This window comes from Dermacentor variabilis, chromosome 3 (assembly GCF_050947875.1).
Source record: "Dermacentor variabilis isolate Ectoservices chromosome 3, ASM5094787v1, whole genome shotgun sequence".
Taxonomy (NCBI): domain Eukaryota; kingdom Metazoa; phylum Arthropoda; class Arachnida; order Ixodida; family Ixodidae; genus Dermacentor; species Dermacentor variabilis.
Window position 1 is genome coordinate 139,181,827 of NC_134570.1, and position 24,250 is coordinate 139,206,076.

At 43.8% G+C, this 24,250-nt stretch overlaps 1 protein-coding gene across 1 annotated transcript in view; it reads right to left on the reverse strand.

Annotated features, from left to right (window-relative positions):
- Nucleotides 1-1,512: 1,512 nt before the first annotated feature.
- Nucleotides 1,513-24,250, reverse strand: part of P5CDh1 (delta-1-Pyrroline-5-carboxylate dehydrogenase 1) — a 63,419-nt gene continuing 40,681 nt past the window's right edge. Inside the window, exons 12-14 of the mRNA XM_075686399.1 lie at nucleotides 16,899-17,087; nucleotides 8,729-8,847; nucleotides 1,513-5,222 (exon numbers count right to left, since the gene is read on the reverse strand). Coding sequence (XP_075542514.1) covers nucleotides 5,104-5,222; nucleotides 8,729-8,847; nucleotides 16,899-17,087 — 427 coding nt within the window. The 3' untranslated portion in view covers nucleotides 1,513-5,103. The remainder of the gene's footprint in view (nucleotides 5,223-8,728; nucleotides 8,848-16,898; nucleotides 17,088-24,250) is intronic.

Here is a 24,250-nt window from a genome sequence, read left to right on the forward strand (position 1 = left end):
TCACCTGCAACTCGTGCAGGTTGTCTGATGCGGCCACGAGGACCTGACTCTAGGACTGATTGACGCTCTCCTCCAAAAATGCAACCAACACCTTCCCTAACACCAAGTTCTACCATCGCATCAACCCTGAAATTTACTCGCCACTCTGCATGCTCTGTAACCATCCTTCCAACCTACATCACGTTATCTGGGCCTGCCCAAAGGTCACGCACATGGCCCACACTCACCATTACCACTGCTGACAAGGGGAGGCTATGCTGCTCAGCAGCGACCCAGAGGATCAGCTCCGGGTTGTCCGGATTGCCGTGGACCCTGTTAGACTACAAGGACAGGCAGCCGTCTAAGGGAGGGGGCAAGAGGGGCTGTCTCCCATGCCTTTGGCCACCTTTGGATCCATCAAGGACTTAATGAAAGTTGTTACTCTCTGAACAGCCCTGTGCAAGCAAACATTTGCTTGTTCCTAATGCTTCAATGGTGTTTGTAAGAAATTGTTCATAACGTTGACTGCAATGATAGAAACTTGCCAACATTTTGAATACTAGGAATTGAACGTCATTTCATAATTGTGAAAATGGCTGCTCATTGTTAAAAAAAGATTTGATATTTGATATGACTCGCTTTTGGCACTATTTGATTCGTATTCAATTCGGTCTGAAAAATTACTCACACGCCTCTACATTTCTTGGTTGGAACCCAGCTAACTTGAACTGAGAAGTGAAGAAAAATGTTGAGTACCATTACTTAAGTGAGCATTACAATAGGTTGTATGGTAGCGGTTGCTAGTTCATGTGAACGGGTACATCACAGTGTAGCTGTTTAGCGCAGTAGTAGACTATGGGCGGCCGAGTCTGTGCTCTTCGGGGAATCGGCCAGGAACACTTCAGCTAAAAGTGGTTATGTAAGCAAGGGCTTCAAGGCCAAATGCAGCAAAATACTGGACCACATAAAAAGCCTAGTTTCACGTACTGTGGATACAGACGACCTGCTAGGGTGTGTGCACACTTTTATAAGAAAATTGTTGCGATGCGGCACACGCACAAATAATCTCAGTGCACTAGCTTGTTTTTAACGGAAGGACAATAACAAGGTTGCTCTTCCCTTGTGCCAATTGCTTGTGCCAATGATCTGTGCCCTAATGGGTAGATCATCTGTTATGCTGGAAGACTAGTTCAAATCCCACCATTGGACACATAATTCTTTCTAACCGAAGAGGCTCCAAGTGAGGTGAGGCAGGAACACAGCACAAGGTGCCTGGTATGAGGCAAAAAATGCCTCATGCCAAACCCTCACTCCAGGCTTTGTCACCACTCCGGCAGTGTGTAGTTGTATAAATAAATTATTCGCTAAATAAATCCTCCGCATATGAAGTGAACTGGTCGCCTTGGCAGAATGTTCACTAGGCAAGGCGTGCGAATTCTACTTATGCTACCGGCAGGCAAGGAAGCTACAGCTGTAATATTTTAGAAACGGTGTCACCTGTGCAGAAAGAATCGAAACACAAAGCTACAAATGTGCAGCGTACATGATTCATATTTATAGCAAGCATTTCCTTACAAAACAAACCTCGTGCTGTTTTTTTTTTTGCAGAGCACTTGTTTCTGAATACTGTGTAGTATTATACTGCACTGAACTAGATCACACACTTCATTGTGACAATGTACAGGAGTTGAAATTAGTCTCACCAATGACAGTTATATTAACAGTTTTCAAACAGAGCAACTACACAAAATTCTGAGAACTCTTCACTGCATGGTTGCACATGTAAGAATTGAATAACTAAGGACAAGAAAGCGCAGAGTTACAATGCTTAAGAAATGATGCCATGTAGCATTGAAACACCGAATATTTATGAGTTAGCATGAGGTTTAGCATACTATACATTGGTTTGTATATCTCCGACTGACAAAAATCAGTTGTAAGAAGCAGAGTATCATAACGAGCAATGTCAAGCAGCCAGCAGGACATACAAGAATAACAGCAGTAATTCTTATCTATAAACAGTGTTCTATCTTGTAAAAAATGCTGTCAAGTTAAATATTCTGCGAAAATACCGTATGCATAAGACTGTTGTTTTGAGTGCGAATGTCTGTAGACAAAGTGAACTTCTGGTCAAACGTATTTCGTTGAGAACAAAAATTGAAGATAACATCTCACTCTCAATATGCATCAAACAATGCTAAGAAGTGTACCTAGTTGTGCTGCAATTGTTACCATGATATACCAACCACAAGTAAACTCTCGAATTGCCTGTTCGCCGCCTACTTTAAATATTTGAGAGAACAGTATGCTAAAACATGAAATCTGGAAAAAACAAAGTTCACAAGCGATTTGCTATGCAACTCTACATTACATTTCAGGAAGTCACACAGATGTAACATTGCTTCTATCTGTAGTTCACAAGAAGCAGCCTCAAATTAAAAATTCTTATAGCAGCATTTCCATTTACCTAAACATGCAGAGTGCACAGAGCACTACAGAAACTTACCTTCAACCGCACCAAAGGCACACATATATTGAAATAAACTGTCACTTTTGGCCAAGAATAGCTTGCAACTGCTTCGTACATATTTCTTTTCAATGTCCAGCGATACATTCATGCTGATCCAAGATACACTCCACATAACAGCGGCTAGGAAGAAAGCTCTTTGGTTCACCAATGTATAAACATCAGGAAAAGAAAAAGTTGGAATGGAACTTCAGCACCATGCCAATATCATTATAAATCTCGCCAGATTTCACTAGTCATTTCAATGAACCGACAAGACTCAGTTATGAATCCTCCTTGTATCTTTGAGTATAACTCCAAGGTATACAATGAAGGCTCCTATACCGAAAGTACATAGCGGGCTACTGTTAAAGGGACCGTACAGTTACCTGCATGCAGTGCCACTGATTATCGCTCATATATTGCACAATGACCTACCGAGTACAGAACTCATTTTTATATACAGTCAAATCTCGTTAATTCTAACACGTCTAATTCCAACTTTTGGTTTATTCAAACTGGCACTGTGGTCCCGTCAAAATTATGTGTATTCCAATTGGTGAAAATGCCTGGTAATTTGAATGCGCAAGCATTTGCGACGGTTAATTCGAACATACTGCACTCCGACAATGCTCTCAGCAGCGCAGCAAATCACGCAGCGGCACCTTTGACCAGCATTCCACTGACCCCGCCATAGAACGAAAGCTTAAGAGAAACCCCTGAATGCAGCGCGCGATGAAAAAAAGAAAAAAAAACATGGTGAAAATATGCGCGCAGGCACGCGCAAGCGCACATCACCAATTTCTTCTGCTGGTGGCGGGTCTTCTGTACAGCCGACGACCAATTTTCCGGAGCCCCAATTTTTTGGACATGCCCGATAACTCAGACGCCTTCACGGCAGCACCATTTACTCCATAGAGTCAACGTATAAGAAGGTCCAAAATTTCAGACATAAAAAAACCTTTGCCGTCCGATTTTACGGACTTTCTGCCATGACCGCAGGTCTGAAATGGCATTAATCAAAGCCATCACCACCACCATTTTAATTATCATGCCACCTCAAGCCGACACTCTCGCATGCAGATCTGCTGGCAGCCGTCTTGGGCGCGGAAAGCATGAAGCGTTGCATAATCGGTTTCCAAAGGTCAGCTTCACCCCGATACAGAAGTGTTACGCAGTGAAGCATGCCAAAAGTTTGATGGGGCAATTGTCAGTACGTTTCCTTTTATGCATGCGTGCACCCGCCGTCTCCTATCGCTGTACGAGCACCGATACGCCTAATAGCCGCTGTACTTTGCAAATACATGCGAATAAATCTTGTGGAACTTCCCACTCCTGTCTTAGCTCAGTGCACATGTGCCAAAGCCTTCCATTCAATTAGCTTCCCTTAATTTGAACTTCTTATAATTCGAACAGGTTTCCAGGCCCCTACGAGTTCGAATTATCAAGATTAGACTGTACAAATGTAGTTCTAATTGATTGCATCAACTACTACTTCCTAGTAAATGCAAATAAATTTCCCAGTTACATTAGCTATTATTACTGTTCATTGGTTGGGTGTTCCATACAACAGTATACCCTGTTGCAAACTTCAGGAACCTGCACCACACTTAAGCAAGCCCATGCTGAGTTTGCTTGGTGCCAGCATCGATCCTTGCTCCTTTTTTAAGCTTTCTTCTCAAAGTACTGGCAGTGATGAAAAGGGCCATGGCATGTACTTTCTAATATACTAAATAGAAACTGGAGGAGAGTTGTCTCATTACCTGATGCCCTTCTTAACACAGTACGTGGAGATTTCTAAAGAGTTTCTTGAGAAATTAAATTTTTCCTGCATGTAAGGAAATTCACACAAGCTGGAAAGTCGGTTAATGCTTCAACTGAGACAAGAACAAGCAATATACATGGAACAAGGAATCGTGGTGAAACAACGTGCTTGGCTTATGGCACAGTCAGTGTTTTTCAGAATTTTAGCCTTACATTGCCATGTAAGTATTAACATGTTAGCAACACAATACCACAGATATAGACAAGAATTGTGCAAGGGCACTTTAACATCAATGAATTTTTACTTCAAACAACCAGCTCGTTTGCTGGCCTTAAGGTTTTGCAGTGACGTTGTTTTCATGAAGGTATTTTTTATTTTCTCCACAAGATGGGATTCGCGACATGAGCATGTTCCTAAGGCATCATGGATAAACGTAGTGTCACAAGTTGCTGCCACTAGCACTGTTGTTTTCCTCTGCAGCTATGTTGTCATACAGATATGGTGCCAAAAATACATGAACGTCAGACTAAAAATTTTTTTGCAACTTTGAAGAGCATCAATATGTGGAACGCGCTTGTAAGGCCTTCTTTAGCTGCAAGTGTGACTTAGAAATTGGGAGGAATTATTTCTATTGTATGACTCGCAATACAGCAAATATATGTCCAAAACCAAGACACTTCAACAGACTATGGCATAACACTTGCTGCACAAGTCACAACAAACAGTTTGGAATACCAGGCCTGGTTTTGAATGTATAAAAGCTTTCGATAAAAACAACAGGCACCCAGACGAAGGTGCCCGTTGATGACTTTTGTCTAGGTGGGATGATGTGCTGAATCAAAGGGCGTAAACGTTAAGAGCTGGTCATGTAGGGATACTTGATGTCAGTCAGTGGAACCTTGGTCTCTTTGATGGTCTGGGCCGAGCTGAACCTGAGCAAGTAGTGAGGACCACCAGCCTTGTCGTTGGTGCCTGCGGAAGGTGTGAATATATCAGTAGCAGTTGTTACTTGTGTGGCATGATGCCACCTACACCATTGCTGCACATTTTGGGACTACAACAAAGGGACAACATTGTAAACAGAAGCCTGAAAGCCTGAAAACACACGCGCGTATCTCTTTTAATGCAAGTGTTGCTCTTTAAGAGCAATTTCTAGCTCCTACCCTTCCTCTTCAAGTGTGTGTGCCCGTGTGTGTGCCCGTGTGTGTGCCCGTGTGTGTGCCCGTGTGTGTGCCCGTGTGTGTGCCCGTGTGTGTGCCCGTGTGTGTGCCCGTGTGTGTGCCCGTGTGTGTGAAAATAGAGGAATGTTTAGCTAATACCCCTCTCACATAAGAAAATTTACACCAAGCATGATACAGGTTCACAGAAGGTGGAAATTTGAAGAGATAAACAGTGGTCAACCAGCCTTAGACAGCCTGAGACAATTTAATTAGATACATCAAATGACACTAGGTTCTTGTGGCAAAAACTAATACCGTTCACATAGGGTTATGATGACGTGTGAAATAAAAGAAAATATATGTCACAGTGTACATAAAATGTGCAAGAAGAAGAGGCGGATCTGAGGCACTTGATTTTTTGTTACAACCGACAACCATATACCAAGAACCAAGGAAGCCAAGAAAGCAGAGGGATAATTTATTGTTTCATTGAAACACAGAAATATTAAGAGATGTAATATAAATGATAGATGTAAATAAGGTTGTAACTGAGAGAAAATCAAGCCCTTCAGATCATCTTATTAATACTCTTACTCATTGCATAGCGAGGGCTTCGAACTTCGCAGTCTGGATGCCACGAGGTAGCTAGGAGAGTTTATTTGCCAGTTGCCTGCTCCTAAGCTCATACTTTATGTGGCACCTGTGGTTAAAAAGATGTTCAACTTCTACCACCTTAGCCGTAGCTGACACCAAATAATGCTCCCAGGGCTAACATTGTACACAAACAGAAATACTAAGCAAGAAATAGGGTGGGAGGATGGCCGCCGCAGTAGCATAATTCATAAAGCACCGCACAAGTAATGCAGAAAATGAGGGTTCAGCTCCCGTCTGTGGCAAGTTACCTTTGCCTCAAGCAGTTTCACTTTTTTTATTATTCGTAACACTTCAATTAAACATAGCAATTAACCTTCTCTGCATTTTCTCTGGCTTTTTCATTTGAGTGTATGTGCAAAGCATTTTGAAGTTGCATATTTGAATTGGAATTCATTTGAGAGATTTATGCTAACCATCTAAAACTTCCAGGTTTACATAACTGAGCAACACTTGCGCAATCGGAGTCAAGAGAAGACTTGAGGCAAGCACAAATCCAATCAACTGTTAACAAGCAATATAGCTAGCATGCCGGGCAAGATTAATGCGGAGAGGCACTCTCTCTGGCACTGGTCAGCTAAAGGGCATGGAAGCTTGGTATTTTTCAAATATGGATGTCAGGCTAAGAATTCAAATTTTTTTTCTGTTCATACACAGCGTTGTATTGGCTGTTTCTGCACATTTTCTAGGTGCTCTTAGGCAGAGAGTATGCATGCGCTCTCAAACACAGTTGAATTAGTTAGTTTAACTCGTTCAACTACAAATGTAATTTGATGTAAATGAAAATTAAATCTCCCTTTATGACAGGGGTATAGTAGCCATTCCACACGGGCCCAGAAAATGGCATTCAGTAGTTAAAGCCTTAAGTTTCTGAATGACACCTTTTTTCGGCAGAGCTGCCACACGTCCAAAATTAATGGCATTTCGCCTGATGATGTCAATAACAGTGTCTTCTGAAGTCAGCAATTTTAGGGTAATACTAATGAAAAGATAAACATGCATTTACAAGTTTAATCTGTCTTCAAGGCTAGTAAAATGTAGAAGTAAGCACACTACAGCGTTGCCAGCTTTAATTTGTTGGCGTCTTTTACAACACTGCAACTGACCATGGCAGCCTATGCCATCACAAGTCAAATCCGAAGCCCAGAAGCAAAATGGTGCCTGCCGCATCTAAAAATGTCACAGAGCCGACCTGCTCGAGATGTTCACCAAGTGCACTTGTTTACTACTGCACTTGTGTGCCTCCATGCCAAGCATCGTGCTGAATAGAGAGCGCACGAGGCTTCCATTGTGGGTTGGCTGTGGGTACATCATAGACACACTGGCATGGAGAAAGAAGGAACTGCACGATGGCGAAGAAATTGCTCTTGTTGCATGCTTGTTGCCAACATTTAAAGCGACTCCTCTTGCAGCAGCAGCTTCTCTTCTAATGTCCCTTTTTTTTTCTTGCACTTCATAAAACTTGGTGCGCTTGTTTATGTGTGCTGTATGGCTTAATAATAATATTTGGAGTTTTACGCGCCAAAACCACTTTCTGATTATGAGGCACGCTGTAGTGGAGGACTCCGGAAATTTTGACCACCTGGGGTTCTTTAACGTGCACCTAAATCTAAGCACACGGGTGTTTTCGCATTTCGCCCCCATCGAAATGCGGCCGCCGTGGCCGGGATTCGATCCCGCGACCTCGTGCTCAGCAGCCTAACACCATAGCCACTGAGCAACCACGGCGGGTTGCTGTATGGCTTAAACACCTGAAAAATTTGTTTACGCCTAAGCAGGATGTCATTTCAAATACTTTTAAGTAAATCACACTGAGCAAGCTATGGTGTCGAGCTTATGCATTTCTCAGTTGAATGAGTTCTGGCGAACGCCTTCGCTGATGAATGGCATTAAGGTGAACGCCATTTGATTTACCCATGTGGCACCACACAAATTACATTAAATCTCAAGGCATTAGGAGGTTAATGCCATTTCCTGTGCCCATGCGGCATGGGTATAAGACAACCTCAGAAGTGATTTCAAAACTGCTAACCTACTGGTTAGCTTGGTTGGTAGTGCTATTGGCTTGATCAGGCAGTGGTCTCGGGTTCAGTCCCAGAACCAGAGAGACTCTTTCGTCTACTGCGAAGCTTTCTTTCCAAGAAACCCGAACGCGTTTAATTTGCAGTTGCATCTACGTGGACGCACATGGTCCCGAGTGCATGAATCACCCTTGGCTTTCCAACAAGCCACAATTTCAACAACTTGTACAATACCAATGACCTGAAAAATAGTGAAAGAGCCATTTGGGCAAATGGACCTGCTAGTTGGCCACAGTGCTAAGGCTTCACTGGTGTTTTAACTAGATGCTAAGGACCAATAGAAAAGCTCCTTAGTAAACAATGTCACGTATGATCATGTGTGGCCTCATTTACTGGCCTAGTGCGGCTTTTAGTGTCAGATGCAATTGTGCTGAGAAGAAAGGCTTCTTCAATCTAACTGCAGCACATCTCTGAGTCTGCATCATCCACGAATGGAAATTACACAACTCCAAGAACTGGGATTCCAGTGTATATTTTGATATTTGAGAAACCAGACTTAGAAAGAAATTTGATGGAATTAAGCATATGTTCTTGATATATTCAGATAAAGGCTCTTTTTGGCCTAGTGAACACCACAGAAACCTACCTGAGATGCGTGCTCCACCAAATGGCTGCTGCCCAACAACAGCCCCGGTCGACTTGTCATTGACGTAAAAGTTTCCACCGGTCATCTTCAGGTACTCGCAAGCTGACTTCAGGAAATTTCTGCATGCAGTCGAACAAAGCACACAGCAACACTCAACACGCAAATTAAATGAAGAAGCACTACAAGAACACCGACATAAAGTGGACAACGAACCATAAGAGCTGCAGATTAGGCTAGTTGCTACGCATTTTTTACTAAACGCAGTGGCATAATGCAAACGAGAACAGCAAGTAAACATATGAGCATCCATTCAATGTACCGTGGCAACAAAAAGAGATTAGAATGTGTAATTGTTGACTGGAATGCCGAAATCGTGCTATGCAGAGCTTCAGCTGACAACATGACGACAGCAAGAATGCAAGGCCATTCCTGTTCCTCACATTCGAGGGTAGTTTGGTAGACAGTTGTAGCTTTGAAACATTATGGCTGACCAGCATACAACAAAAAAATGAGGTTACAGGGTTTTTAGCTCCTAAAGCCGCAATCTGGCTACGAGACGCGCCACAGTGGAAGGCCTTGTGCTAGTTAGTTTGGCCACCTGAGTTTAATAACTAGGGGTATGCAAATACTCTAATATTCGATTTTGAATCGAACAGTGAATGTTCGAATAATTTGACTCATGAATCGATACCTACTATTTGATTTTTTGCATATAGATCCAGTCACGGTAATTTGCCTTAACCCGCCAAGCATTCCCACAGTGTACAATCTGTTTTGGTAAAAGGTTTGGTTAGGTTGACGGGACTGATCAAATTGATTAACATGACACGGACAGGGGAACAACAAAAGCAGAGTGTATGGAAAGCATAAAAGCATGTGCGAAGATCCGGACACTTAGCCACCGAAAGCAGTAGCATAGTCAGAAATTTTTTCTGGGGGCACATTCACTTAACCAGGGTCAGGGAGAAGGGAGGAAGGCCCGGCAGGTCCCATACTAATACAAAAATTTCAGTGAGAAAGAGGGGGGGAGGGGAGAACCACTTGCTTCAAAGATAGAAATACCCTTCCGTTTTCTGAAATAAAACTGAAAAGCAAAATTTTCTAAGCAGTAAAAGATTGCCATTAAACACAGTATGGCCCACTATTAAACTGATAACCTCACTGGCCATTCAGGACGCCATAACTTCTCTATTTCTTCACTTTCAGAGAGAAAAAAGCACGTAATTCTATTCATCAGACATTCTATCGATAAAAAGATATTTTCCAGACTTTCGTATACAAACTGAGTTATCAGTGCTCGCATACTAATTTGAGATTTCCTTTAATTAACAAGAGTAGACAATACTAGTTGATTCCTGGGTGCCTAAGCTACTGATAGCAAAACAACATTCTTGTTGCAGAACGCTTGCGCATGTGCAGCATCGTGTTCTTTTGCACAAGATTTGTAACCACAAAGGTTCGTTTGAAATGTTCCGATATTCGATACGATATTCGGCCTTTCTTCTTGGGCCCGATTTACAATTCGATTTTAAATCTACCATGTATTTGGTATTCGCACAACCCTATCAATAATGCCTCGTAACTTGACCGTGCGAAGGGGCAGGGTGCTCAGTAGTGGCAAAAATGACTTCTGTTATGCCAAGAGCAAGAATTCTGAATCTTGTGGCAGGGACAGGTACCTGCTATGGAATGCATGCGCCATACTTGTAACACTGTGACCACTCTTTCTGTCACACAGATGGAGCCGATTTCTCGCAGAAGAAACAAATGTGTAAAGAAAGTCTGTGCAAGAAAAAATGTGCAAGTCATCTGAAAGAAAATTTGTTTTCTCTTTTCATCATAGGAGGCACAACTGGCCAGCCCCGATCCGCCTCTTTCATGGCGCGACGGCGCATGCGCCCTGCCCTAGCGGATTAGTCGCAAAACGTTTTGGAAGGGACGCGCGCGCGCGGCCGTGCGGCCAGATATTGGGGGGAAAGTACCCCAGAAAAAAAAAAAGCGCTTGGAGGCGCGCTGTTGCAAACGCTCGTGCCATGTACCTCGTTGAAACGCTACTGGTAGCTCGACGTCGGTGCGGTGCCGAAAACGTGCGTAAGACTGCAACTCCACTTTGAAACAGAAAAGGGCCAGGGCTTGGTCCGAACTGCACCATGGACCACGTAGTTGCCGCCTTGCATTGACGGCTGTCAAATTTATCGATAAACCACTGCTTTACACTTGGGCGACACTTCAAAAACACGTTGCTGACGCAGTCTTCTTGCAGCGTCAACCCACTGTTGCAGGTGGTGGCAGCGCGTGCCTGACTTCATGTACTTTTTTAAGGCGTGGTAGCATTGGGTCGATACGAGACCGACAAGACGCTGACGTCGACGATTGGCCGACTATTCAGCACTGTGTCACTGAGACCATTTCATCGTAATAGGCCGACAACGACGCAACCGATGGGTGCGAGTTGTCATATAGCGCGACGGGCTTTCGTGTCAAAAGCACCGACGAAATCAGCGTGCCGACAGTGATAGCGCTTGATTGAACCCTGCGTGGTCAGCCGTCGAACCGGCAACGCGATAGCTGCAGCTCATTCACTTGTACATATAATTATTCGCGCTCAAAATTCGTCGACATGTCTTCGAAGTTGAAATGCACGAGCTTCAGTCCTTTCAAGCCGTGCGCGTGAAGTTTGAGTCAATGTTGATCCTGTTTAGCGAAGTTTGGGTTAGGCCTGACCCCGTCGAATTCGTGCACGCGCTACCGATGGAGCTGGACTTAAAATAAGCAGTTCCTTTCGTAAAGAAACCGCTCTTATAGTTAGGTTGCGGCCCTATAGTGATTTGATATCTACTCTTCATTTCGCACGGCACATACACAGTAAGCGGCAAGCGGCGACACAGCGCTGTGCCAACATCTTGTACTTTGGTCACCGATTCCCGTAAATGGTGGGTCTGTGTGTGTTGTTATGCTGACATTTATTAATTCCAAAGAAGCATTGTTTACCTCTGCAGCAAACAGGAAAGAAGAGACAGCGCATTCGATACAGCAGCATAAACTCGCTCGGTTGCCAACGGTGTCAGCGATGGCATCCGCCTTTTCACGAGAGAACTGCACGGCATATAAGTGTGGGGGGGGGGGGACTTATGCCGAGCACAGTTGTCTCTAATAATACTTCATAGCACGCGCAAACTGTAAGTATGGTGAAGTTAAACAAAACCGAGAATCAGTAGTAACAGCCCGTAATATATATGTGTATTGATCAAAGTTGCAGTTGTTTAAGGGACTCGGCCGCTCATACTGACTGGTCTGTATGTTTTGCTACGTTTTGAGATTATTTCACATCAGCGATGTGCCGTTTCTACAATAACCGAAGCTAACAGCGATATGAAGCTGTAGATGTAAACAAATTCACCGCTTTAGCAAATCCACGTGTAAGGCTGCGCTCGAAGGTTTCTTGAATATGCGAAATGTTAATTGAATGGGTAAAAGGAATACAAAAAGCGATGTGCAATCGCAGACATCAGCTACAACGAAATAAAGGCAGCCGTGTCGGCAGACGGAACTCAGCGTGCCTTTATCAGCAGCGCTGTTACCACAACAGCGCACTTGGGCATGTTCACCTACTATACTCGATGGGTGAACGACATGCTGCCCCGGAGAAACCAATAATAATTAATTGCGGTTTACGAACCACACAACCGACGCACACTCAACATGGGCGCAGGTACACAAATCAACAGGCGAAATCTCCGACACCCTTCCAAAACGTTTCCAGCGGCGTGCGTCAGAGGGCAGCACAGGAACATGAAAGAGGCGGATTCTGAGGACCAGGCGAGCACGGTGGACAGGGCTCGGCGGACGGCCAGTGCCCATAGCGTCCTGGAGTGAAGGCGTTGCCCATCTAGGGTAAGGGCGTCGCCTGCTCGTTTGATAAATAAAGTTTATTACTACTGCTCCCTCTTTTCACGAGGAAGAAAACTTTAGCCTATGATGCCTCCAGTCTGAGTCGGCTTTGTTTCTGTGGGTAGTGCTTCTCGGTGGTGGAGAAGCAGAGAGACTGTACTTCTTTTTTATCTTGCCTAGCTACTCCTTTACTTTTTGCCACAGGCTTCGTTTATATTCTTTCACCTTAGCACCAACTTACGAATAAGCTGCAGGGCATGGCATCAGCTAATCATTTTAATAAGTGCTCAAGAGGCTAGACACAGTGTTGTTTGGGTGCAGGATTGTTTGCTGCAGCATCAGTGGAATGGCCGAGCGGTAGAATCTTCAACTGCCAGTCTGTAGCGCCAGAGTTTGATTACTCATTGGGTGCTGAGAATTTTATTGCATTTACCATTCTTTTGGAACTACAGTGGAATCTCGATAAATGGAAATAGCTTAAGCGGAACACCATCCTCATGGTTCGTTGGTTTTGTATTCATGCAATTGTATTCAGCTTTGTCTCTCAGTAAATGAAACTCCTGATAAATGGAACCACTTTCCCTGGTCCCTTGACGTTCTGTTTAAAGAGAGTCAACTATACATAACTGTATGTCCTAGTGACTGTCTAACCGTTTTTGTGGGCTGATCCGATATAGTGCAGTCTAACAACAGTAAAAATTGCACAGGGATACCTTACCGCGGTGTGGTGGTATCGGCGGTACCATGCGGCACTGCATGGCGCAGTCGTAACAGAAGCGTTCTCGCATCCTTTTCTCATGACAGCTTGCTAATGAGCACCAACTAGCTCGCATTTTGAGACACTGTCATTGATACACTGCGTGCAGTTCCGAAATGGTCCCTAAAGAAATGCACTCAAAGTACTAGTGCACTTCCACGTACAGGTAAGGCACGCTGGTAAGGGCAGCGCCACATGTAACGCATAGTGCAACATACTGCCCCTAACAACCACCTCCCAAAGCATGCTAAACGATTCTTGGATAGAAACCCGGTTGGCTCTTCATGAATATTTACTTTATCATCATCATCGTCGTCATCATCAACCTAATTTAAGTCCACTGCAGGCGAAGGCCTCTCCCTCCGATCTCGAATTACCCCTTTGCTGCGCTAACCGATTCCAACTTGCACCTGTGTATTTCTCAATTTCATCACTCCACCTAGTCTTTTGCCGTCCTCGACTACATTTCCCTTCTCTTGGCACCCATTCTGTAACCCTAACGGTCCACCGGTTATAGAACTCTTAGCTCTCTTCCTGTCTCTTAATGTTATGCCTATCATTCTTCTTTCCATCACTCTTTGTGCGGTCCTTAACTTGTTTTCAAGCTTCTTTGTCAGTCTCCAAGTTTCTGCCTAGTATGTTAGCACCGGTAGAATGCATTGACTGTACACCTTTCTTTTTAGTGACAATGGTAAGCTTACAGTAAGGATCTGAGTATGTCTGCCGTATGCGCTCCAACCCAATTTTATTCTTCTGTAAATTTCCTTCTCATGATTAGGGTCCCCGGTGAGTAATTGTCCTAGGTAAACATTTCCCTTCGCACACTCCAGAGGCTGAATGGCAATCCTGAACTCTTCTTCCCTTGCCAGGCTATTGATCATTATCTTTGTTTTTTGCATATTAATCTTCAATCCCACTCTTGCACTCTCTCTGTTAAGGTCCTCAATCATTTGTTGTAACTCGTCCCCAGTGTTGCTGAATAGGACAATGTCATCTGCAAACCGAAGGTTGCCTAGATATTTGCCATTGATCCTTACCCCTAAGCTGTCCCAATTTAATAGCTTGAATACTTCTTCCAAGCACGCAGTGAATAGCATTGGAGAGATTGTCTCCTTGTCTGACCCCTTTCTTTATATGCATCTTCCTACTTTTCTTATGGAGAATTAGGGTAGCTGCAGAATTTTTGTAGAATTTTCCAAATATTTACATAAGCTTCCTCTACTCCTTGATTACATGGTGCCTCTGCGACTGCTGGTATCTCTACTGAATCAAATGCCTTCTTGTAATCTATGACAGCTATGTAGAGAGGTTGATGGTTGATTGTACTCGCCAGATTTCTCGATTACCTGATTGATTAGATGGATGTGGTTCATTGTACAGTATCTATTCCTGAAGCCAGCCTGTTTCCTTGGTTGACTGAAGTGTTGCCCTTATTCTATCGGAAATTATCCTCGTGAATATTTTATACAATACTGGAAGTAAGCTAGTGGGCCTATAATTTTTCCATTCTTTAACATCTCCCTTTCTGTGAATTAGTATAATGTTGGCATTCTTCCAGCTCTCTGGGACCCTTGAAGTTGTCAGACATTTAGTATAAAGGGCCGCAAGCTTTTCAAGCATGATGTCTCCTCCATCTTTGATCAAATAGAGTGTTATTCCATCTTCACCTGCCGCTTTTCCTCGTTTTAAAGGGACACTAAAGGTTACTATTAAGTCAATGTGGACTGTTGAAATACCATTCCAGAAACCTCGAAACGCTTGTTTCGTGCCAAGGAGAGACTTATTTTAAGAGAAAATGCGTTCTGAAGCGTCCGCGTACCTCTAGCGCAGTTCAAATCGCCCGCCCTCCGATCGAGGAGTACTGACATCATGGTCTCTTAGTGACGTTGCGCCATCGGTGAGTAGAACGGCGTCCGCAGACGGCGCTACGGCTTTTCTGCGCAAAATGCAAACGCACGGGCAGAAACAGAGCCAAGACAGAGCCGACAGGAGAGCGAAAGCGGGAGTATGGTGGCTAGCGGGAGAAACGCGCGACCATAAGCTGGTACTTCATTCTATGACGCAAATTTCGACGCTCGTCGCAACGGACCCTGACAACGACAGAATGGCTCGTGATGGTGGGCTCAACTCCAGCGATTTGAGCACTGACGAGCGCGACCTGCTGCTGAGGGCTCGCACTGCCGGCGTCGTTGCGTACTACGACGGCGGCCTCGACACCGGCTCTCCGGAGCGGGAAAGCAACGAGGGCTTCCCACGACATCACATGGACGTGGCATTCTCGCTGCTTCTCCCAAATGAAAGTTTCGCGAGCCAGCAGAACCCTCACAGCACGACGCGATAACGAAACTACTGAAACTCCAAAGCGTGCCCAGCGCAGAGTCGAGCGAAAACAAAACCTTTCGACCACCCATATTACTGAAGGGTAACGTCAAAATGTTATTTTCTTTTAGAATCGAATAGACGTAGACAAGTAGCATTTTTTTCCGTCTTATAATCGAATGAAATGATATTTTTAATACGAGTAGTTGAGTATTAGTAACACAAATTATGAGGAGTGCTTTCGTCATCGGGCTAGTACCGGAATGTCGCTGGGGGGTCTCAAGTCGTGTCATGCATTTACCTCAATTTCTCGGTTACTAAAGCTCTGTTCGCGATTATATTGACGCCTTAGACGTTCTAGAACATTGCTCTACCACTTTAACATGAGTTTCTGGTAACCTTTAGTGTCCCTTTAAGTCTTCTAAGGCTCTTCTAACTTCATCTCAAGTTATAGAAGGAGCCTTTGTAAACCTGTTCATTGCTACTTTCAAAGGAGGTGTCCTGGCTGCTATGGGTATTGTACAGGTCAGTATAGAATTATTCCACTGCTTTTACTATATCTTCGAAATCGCTGATGATATTGCCCTGCTTATCTTTCAGTGCATACATCTTGGCTTGTCCTCTTCCAAGTTTTCTTCTCACTGATATTATGCTGCGTCCATTTATTACTGCTTCCTCAGCCTTTCTTACATTATGATTTCGATTATCCTTTCTTTTATCATTGTTGATCAGTTTTGACAATTCCGCGAATTCTATCTGATCTTTCGAGTTGGACGGTTTCATTCTTTGTCGTTTCTTCATTAGGTCCTTCGTTGCTTGGGAAGGCTTACCTACTGGTTGCCTAGGTGCATTACAACCCACTTCAAGTGCTGATTCTGAAGTCAGCCAAGTTACGGTTTCATTCATTACCTCCATGTCATCTACATCTCATTGTTCTAAGGCTGCATATTTGTTTGCAAGTACCGGCCTGAATAGGTCCACTTTTATCCTCACTTCGTCTAGGTTGGCCTGTTTCTTCTTGACCAAATTTCACTCTTTCTCTCTTCAAGTTCAGGTGAATCCTATCGAGTTCTGCAAATGCACTCTGGGGCTCCAGTGATTGGCGGTGGCAGCAGAACACCTGGTGGCACCGACATACATCGCAATGACTAGGGGAGTGAGCCCACAACGCCCATCACTGTAAAACAAACAAGCGTCACTCACTCGTCCCTGGCAAAGACAGATGCTGTGAGGCCAAAGGGCGCAGTGTCCCGTGCCAGGGCGAGACACTTGTCGACCTCATTGTCTGGGTAGACGTAGGCCGTGTAGACTGGCCCAAAGATCTCCTCCTTCATGATCCTGTCCTCGGGGTTGGAGGTCTCCAGAATGGTCGGTTGCACAAAGAAGCCTTGGCTGTAAAAAAGCAGGAGAAATGTGAAGTACACGTCACATGCAGCGCACAGCACCAGCCAGTTCTGCTTACTCATTTCCTTAAAACCACCTGCGATGCCATCGCAAATACCCTACATGACGTAATAAATCCTTTGTTTTGGCCCCGTGGTTGACCCTACACTAAATTTAAGCTCTTGAGCCTAATTTTATAAGTACACTGGTGCTAAACCCTTTTGAAAACCTTTTGAGGAAGAATGATCTCTGAACAGTGCTTTGCAAATTCCACATTACAACAAGTTTTTAACAAGTTCTTGTGAGAGATACATTGAACATGGCACAGGCAAACAGTGTGTTTGTGACATCTAGAGTACATATCAACTATTGTGACGTCACAGTAACGGCTGACCTTTATTGGGCTCAAGAGACACAGCGAAGGGTTGATGAATAATCATTGTTTCAATCAATATTATCAACTCCAGTCAATAATCAATGATGAATAAATGCTTCTTTTTCTGCTAAAAAAACAAGCCAAAAGGAGTTGAAAAACACAAAAATTTTTCTGTCCATGAAAAGAACATTTTTTCTCCATCAAGCCCCACTACAAATTATTGTTGGCATTATTGATCACACGTGCCACGGTGCCTCAATGTCTATGACATTCTGCTGCTGAGTACAAGGTTGTGGGTTCGATTTCCAGCTGCCCCAACTCTATTTTGATAGCGACAAAATGCAAAAGTGCTAGTGTGTTTAGAATTAGGCACACATTAAACAACCCCAAATGGCCAGGATTATTCTGGAGCCCTTCACTACAATGTTCCTCATAGCTTCAGTGTTGCCTTGGGATGTTAAACCCCATTAATATATCAATCGATCATCCACGACTACAGTGCAATGGCACACTTTTGCACCAAAAAATCGAGGAACACAGGGTGGGAGGCAGAGTTGATTAACCATGTATGAATCGCACAGATCAACTGATGGTACCCATACATCCTGAGGCCACATATGCATTAAAGATAAAAATTTTAATTTAGCGCAAATTGGAATCTCAGTGCTAGGGCACAGTCGCATTACACTTCCATTAAATTGTGGCTGCAGGAGCTGGAACATGAACCCTTGAACTCATTCACAGCTGCAGGGTGCCATAGCTCCTGCAGAGGTATTGTGTTGAACAGCTTTGCAGCAAGGTTTTAACATTATATTATAGTAAATACAGTCAGACACTGGAGCTTCCATATTCTTTGTTATACAGGATACTTTATTAAGATTACGCACCACTTGAGCAGATTAAGCATGTTCAACAAGAGAAAACCCTTATCTAACATGATTTCAAGGGGGAGCTTGGTAAAATAAGTTGAACTTTTTTCGTGCACGCTTTGCTTGTTCGCACATGTCACTGCAGATGACCTTATCGTACAGAGGTTCACGACATGCTTTGCAACACAAAACAGGCGTGAAGAAAGGCACAGCTGGAGACCATCGAATGATACTATCAAATTCCTTGCTGTTGGAACTTTTGGTCCGTCTACCACCTCTTCAATGGTGCCTCCGTTGACATTTCCCTACATGGCTTTGATGACGTTGCTCGTAACCAGTTATGCTTACATCGCCACATCATCATCAACTGCAACATATTCATCCAACATTACGGCTGCTGGTATGGTACAAAAAGCAGCATGCGAGTTGAGCGATTGCTGCAGCAGCGCAACAGGGCTATAACACTTGCTGCACGACCTCAGCACAATCGTCAAGTCTTAACACTGCCTCGTATGCTGTTTGACATGCTGTTCATTGTAGAGCAACAAATCAGTCAGCAGGGACACCTAACGTCCTTCGTTGTAGAGCCATTCACAATACATACAGAATATAGAAATTTGGCTGGAACATAATTAAACCTTCATTATACAGGCCATTTAATTGCACAGTTTCAACTGTATAGCGATATTTTATTATTATAGTATACACAGTAATGAAAAAATAAATTTTTCGCTTCCTTTGACAAAAGTAAACTAGTGGTGTGCAAATATCTGAAACTTCGAACATTCTATTCGAATCAGGCAGTATTCGATTCGAAAGATGCTATTCCAAGCCTCAAAAAATGCTGCAGTCAGTTCTTGAAGTCAGCTTCACTGCAGTACAGCCGTGTTATGAAGCAAAGCACACATACTGCACCGCGGTGAAGCATATTTGGCGTGCAGAGAAGCATATCAAGACTAAGAAGGGGCACTGTCACTGGGTCACAGGTATTAAGCTGGTGCTTATGCCTACCCGACCCTATCAGCTTAAGTAACCAGACTGTGCCGCCTCTTCATGCACCTGGACAACATAAACACAAGGTGGAAACCTTTGCAGGGTGTCTACCAAGTTGACATTTCCAAATTCCCTGAGTTTTCCAGGTTTTCCCTGAGTGATGCAGAACTATGTTTTATGTCAAGACGGGCTGAAACCATATCGCCTGATGCTGTCACTCTCGAGTAAGCACACGAAAAAAATAAAAAGCGACTTAATCAAATTTGAGTACTAAGGAGTAGTGTTTATGTTATTCAAAAAGAGAATAGAAGGCATGGGTTAGTAAAATGCACAGCAAATAAAGTGTCTTCGAAAAAAATTGCAAATGAAGTCGGACATTCGCAAGTACGAATAAAAAGGAGATGCACATAGAAGCAAATGTATTCGAATATGAGCTATTTCTCTCTACTGATAGCAAACTCAGTGGTATGAGGCCCGAACTCTGTTACAATTGAGATTCTCTCTCAACCGCTCGTAAGTCAGCCTCAACTGTCCTGACATACTCTCAGCCCGCGCACGATGCCCGAGTGCTGCGTTTCACTGCTTTAAAGAGTTTATTTTGGTTTGGATGAGGCGTCTGCATCTCGGCATCAGCCAAAACCTTGTTTTTTGAGCTCAAGCTCCTTCAAAACGGCGGCAGTAAGCTTCCTTTCCCGTTTATTCCTCAATGCGTACATCATTTCTGTTCTTGTCCTCCTTCTGCCACTCGTTCGCCCCAAGGACCATTTGAAGCATCGTGGTCAGTTGCACAGTCCACGGCCGATTTTAAAACTCCCAAGGGGTCGCGAAAACGTTCGAAAAATCGGCCAGTTGGGAAAAAAATAAATGCGTGTCATTTACTGCCCTTAGGGGCTCAAACCGCCTCCGGCACGTTCGAAAACGCTCTGAAGGCCTGTCGGTACACGTATTAGGAATATCGGCGCTCGTACTGTGACAGGAAATACCGGGTGCACGTGTGTACAATTACACACGTGCAGGAATACATACTGTTTTCCGTGGCAATAGCCCCTTCCCACGCTTGTTATGCTTCACTGCAATACTTTTGCGTATGCTTCACCATGTAACATATCTGTACAGAGGCGAAGCTGACTTTCGGGAACTGGCATTATGCAATGCACCGTGTTTTCTAAGTTTCTAAGCCAATCGCGAGGACCACAAAGGCGGAGTCCGTGCCATTGCTGACAGCAGCTAATTCTTTCAATAAAAAACTCGGCACCCAACGGCAAGAAGCTTCATAGCGAACGTCGAACCAGCTAGGCCTAGCGTGGCCGCAGTGGTGGCAACGGCTGCCAGCGGATCTGCGTGCGAGAGTGCCGGTTCGAGGTGGCGAAGTAATCAAAACGGCAGCGGTGGTGCTTTGATTATTGCCGTTTCGGACCTGCGGTCACGGCAAAACGTCCCGAAAATCGGACGGCGATGAGTTCTTGCGTCCGAAATTTCACACGTTCTGATACGTTGACTCTATGGGGTACATGGCGGTGCCGCGAAGCCGTCCAAATTATCGGGAATCCGGAAAGTCGGTCGTTGACTGCACACTGGCAACTCCTCCAGCCGACGACAGGGCGTCAAAGGCGATTCATTACGATTCCTGTCTGTTGCTCGAGCCAGCATTACCGCGACTTTCGACCCTTTCAATAAAATTGCCGCTAATTTTCCCTGATAGAGGCCCAAATTCCCTGAGTTTTCCCTTACTTTTTCCAGACTACTCAAAATCCCTGAGAATTCCCGGTTTTGCCGGTTTTCCCGGTTGGTAGACACCCTGCTTTGTGTTTGCTACTAATCTGGCTAAGTGCCTAAGAACAGTGTGTCCAAACAACAAATTTGACCAAGTAGCAAGCTCGGCAATGTTTTTCGACCCTCGTTTAAAAGTAGTTGAGTATTGCCAGGTTGCGTCAATGGCAAACTGGATTAAAGACCTGGCTTAGAAGAAGCAAGAAAAATTTCAACACCAAGGAATTCTGATATGTCCTAAACAATGAGAGCTTCTGAAGAGGCTCCTTCCAAGTCAGCACTGTGGAAAGACTTTGATAACCTCATCAACCAGCTGCAATTTTAGCTGCCACAAGCACAGGTTGAAAGATATGTGCACAATGAAATTTTTGGCAAAAGTAAGATCCACGTGAGTGGTAGTCAAAGTATAGTGCCAACTGTTGGCTCAGCTTCCGAAGAGATATCTGGCGATACCAGACACCAGTATGTTCAGCGAGCAGCTCGTTTTTGGTGTATGAAGGAACTGTGACATGCAGGAGGAAGCTGCCACTCTCCATGCATGTCGAGCAGCTATCACTCTTTCATAAGAACATTAAATAACTGCAGTTGTGATACTGTCAAGCAAAGGCACTGTACCAGAAAATTTTTTTCACTACAAAGCATAACTTTCCTTTTTGTTATATGTTGTGGATGCTTTATTTCGTACCTCTGGTCCGTGAAAAAAAAATTCATCTTTGCAACAACAATAGCACCGTATATTAAAAGAATATTTAATTCCATTTACACTTGCTTTTCTTTATTTGAATTCGCTTCGAAATTTGAAATTTGATGTGAGCACACTTACAGTATAAACAAAAGTAGGTGATAAATAGGGCAGTTATTTAGATAATCACTGGGGTTGTTTGCTACTTGCCGCTGCCTCATTCTTTTTATTAGAAGCCTGAAAGGAAGAATCTCAGTGTAAGAATATCAATTCGACATACAGGCAGTTCTCAGGCCTTTGATATGCGAAAGATCTTTGAACATCACAACCTTTACAGGCTACCCCTACAGCCTACTCCTACACAAACATGTGTAGGTGTAGCACTCCGCTGGTTCTACGAGCATACAGTTACACAGGGACATCAGAAAGAAGACAAGAAGACCACTGCCATCCCTATGTAACATCATGGTGACTGAACCAGTCAACATCCACCAACTATCCCAACAATATATTGTGCAGTCCTCAAGTGGGGAAGGTGACTAACTGTCATAAATAACGGCATTCCCCCCCCCCTCAAAACTATATTTAGAGGTGTGTTCGACTGATCCCTACATATTTCACCGATTAGAAATAAACATCTACGAATATTCGTGAGCAAAAGTTTAAGCACGACAGATTTGAATAAAAAAAAATTGCCGCATCCTGGTGCTACAGCCTACTTGTGCCTGTTCAAACAGTGTATTCCACTGAGACAATACCAGGTTGCATGTCTGGGCTAAGAAGAAATTTTTCGCTGATGCCGTGGTCTCGACTTTTGCTCACGACCGCATATTTTGCCCTGGTCTACAAATAAGTCTACTGCCTAGGTTACCACAACATGACCGAATCATGCCATGCTGTTCTTATGGCTTGGCATTGCATTTACTAACTCATGGTTTCCTCATTGGAATGCTAGGAAGTCCCACATGCGACACATGAAACTGTGATGAGACCTTCACACGTCTCCTCTGTATCTGCCACTGAGGCAAGGGTGATAAGCAACTTGCTTGACAGAGTGGGCAACAGCCATCCACTATCAGAACAAAGTTCTAGGCAAATGTGCCAAAAGGAACTGCATGCAGAAGGTTATATTTATGCTGCTCCAGTTGCCCACATGATATACTTGAGTATTTCACAATGCTACGTCCTTCCCCTGGAATGCGTGAGCGCTTTACTTCCGTCATATTTTTCTGCTTTCTATTACGATATTTATTTGATTATAAGCCAAGAAAAACAACTTAAGTATGCATACTAAGATAACGTGTTATAAAATACCCGATGGATTAGTCAGAATCGGTGGGGACTGCCAAAGATACTGAACTACTAATATTAAATGCAAAATAGCAAACAGGAAATAGGAGAAAAGGGAGCTTTAACACACGGAGGTGGGGAGAGAGTGGAATTCACTAGGAGATAATGAGACTGGATGGGCGAAAATTTCATTTGAGGTGTGGCTTTACAGCAGTGCGTGCCGCAATGCTGTAAAGCCACACTGTAAGATGAAATGAGCACTGCCATGAAGCCATACCTCAAGGACACTGCACTCCACTCTGCAGTTTTTGCACATGTGCAAAAATACGGTCCTGATTCATCTGCCAAATTAGTTGGTATAGATTGTGCTGCTGTTCCACTGTTCCAAATCTGGATCACAGAAAAAGTGGCACTGCTGCCTCCATAAGCAAACAGTAACTGAACCTATCAGCCTCACATCTAAAGTGTGGGGTCACTTCGAGGCTAAGGATTCTGAGAAAAAATATCAGCTTACATTTGAATAAATGTGGTAGTTCACCTACCACTCCTCCCCCCCTCCAGCACAGCAGCCAACCATAGTTATTCCCGGTTCACCTATCTGCCTTGGTCTCGTTTTCTAGCTAACAATAGCTTCAAAAATGCAAAGATGCAACAGGTCTCAATGTGAGCCATTCAAGATCTCATCAAGAATCTTCAATTAACCAACCTTGCACCGAATCACCTATACTTAATCTATTATATTTGCAGAAAAAATAACTTATCATAGAGTTAGAGCACACTGAAACTACATTGCAGGTTATAAGTGATACCTAAGTCACACGAGCATGCCAAAGGTCCTTTGAAGTTAAGGAGCATTGAGCTTTCAAAGGCACATTAGTTCAAGGGATATGTGTTGGTGCTACATGGTCTCCAGGCGGTCTCTGTTGAAGCTTTTAACAGAAAACGCAACATATCTTTAGCGCTGCCGTCGCCTCAAAAGTAATAAAAAAATATGGCCCAAATGCGTCTTATAATAAGTTTGTCCTATTTTTTTCAGCAATATATATTTTTCCTAATACATAGAAATATCAAAACAAAATGCACGCACAGTAAAAGTGCTACTTCACTAAATACAGATGTATTTATTTTAATGATGGCCACCACGTGTACTGCTTCGTACACCGTATGTTGGCGTCGATTATTCGTTGTTGCC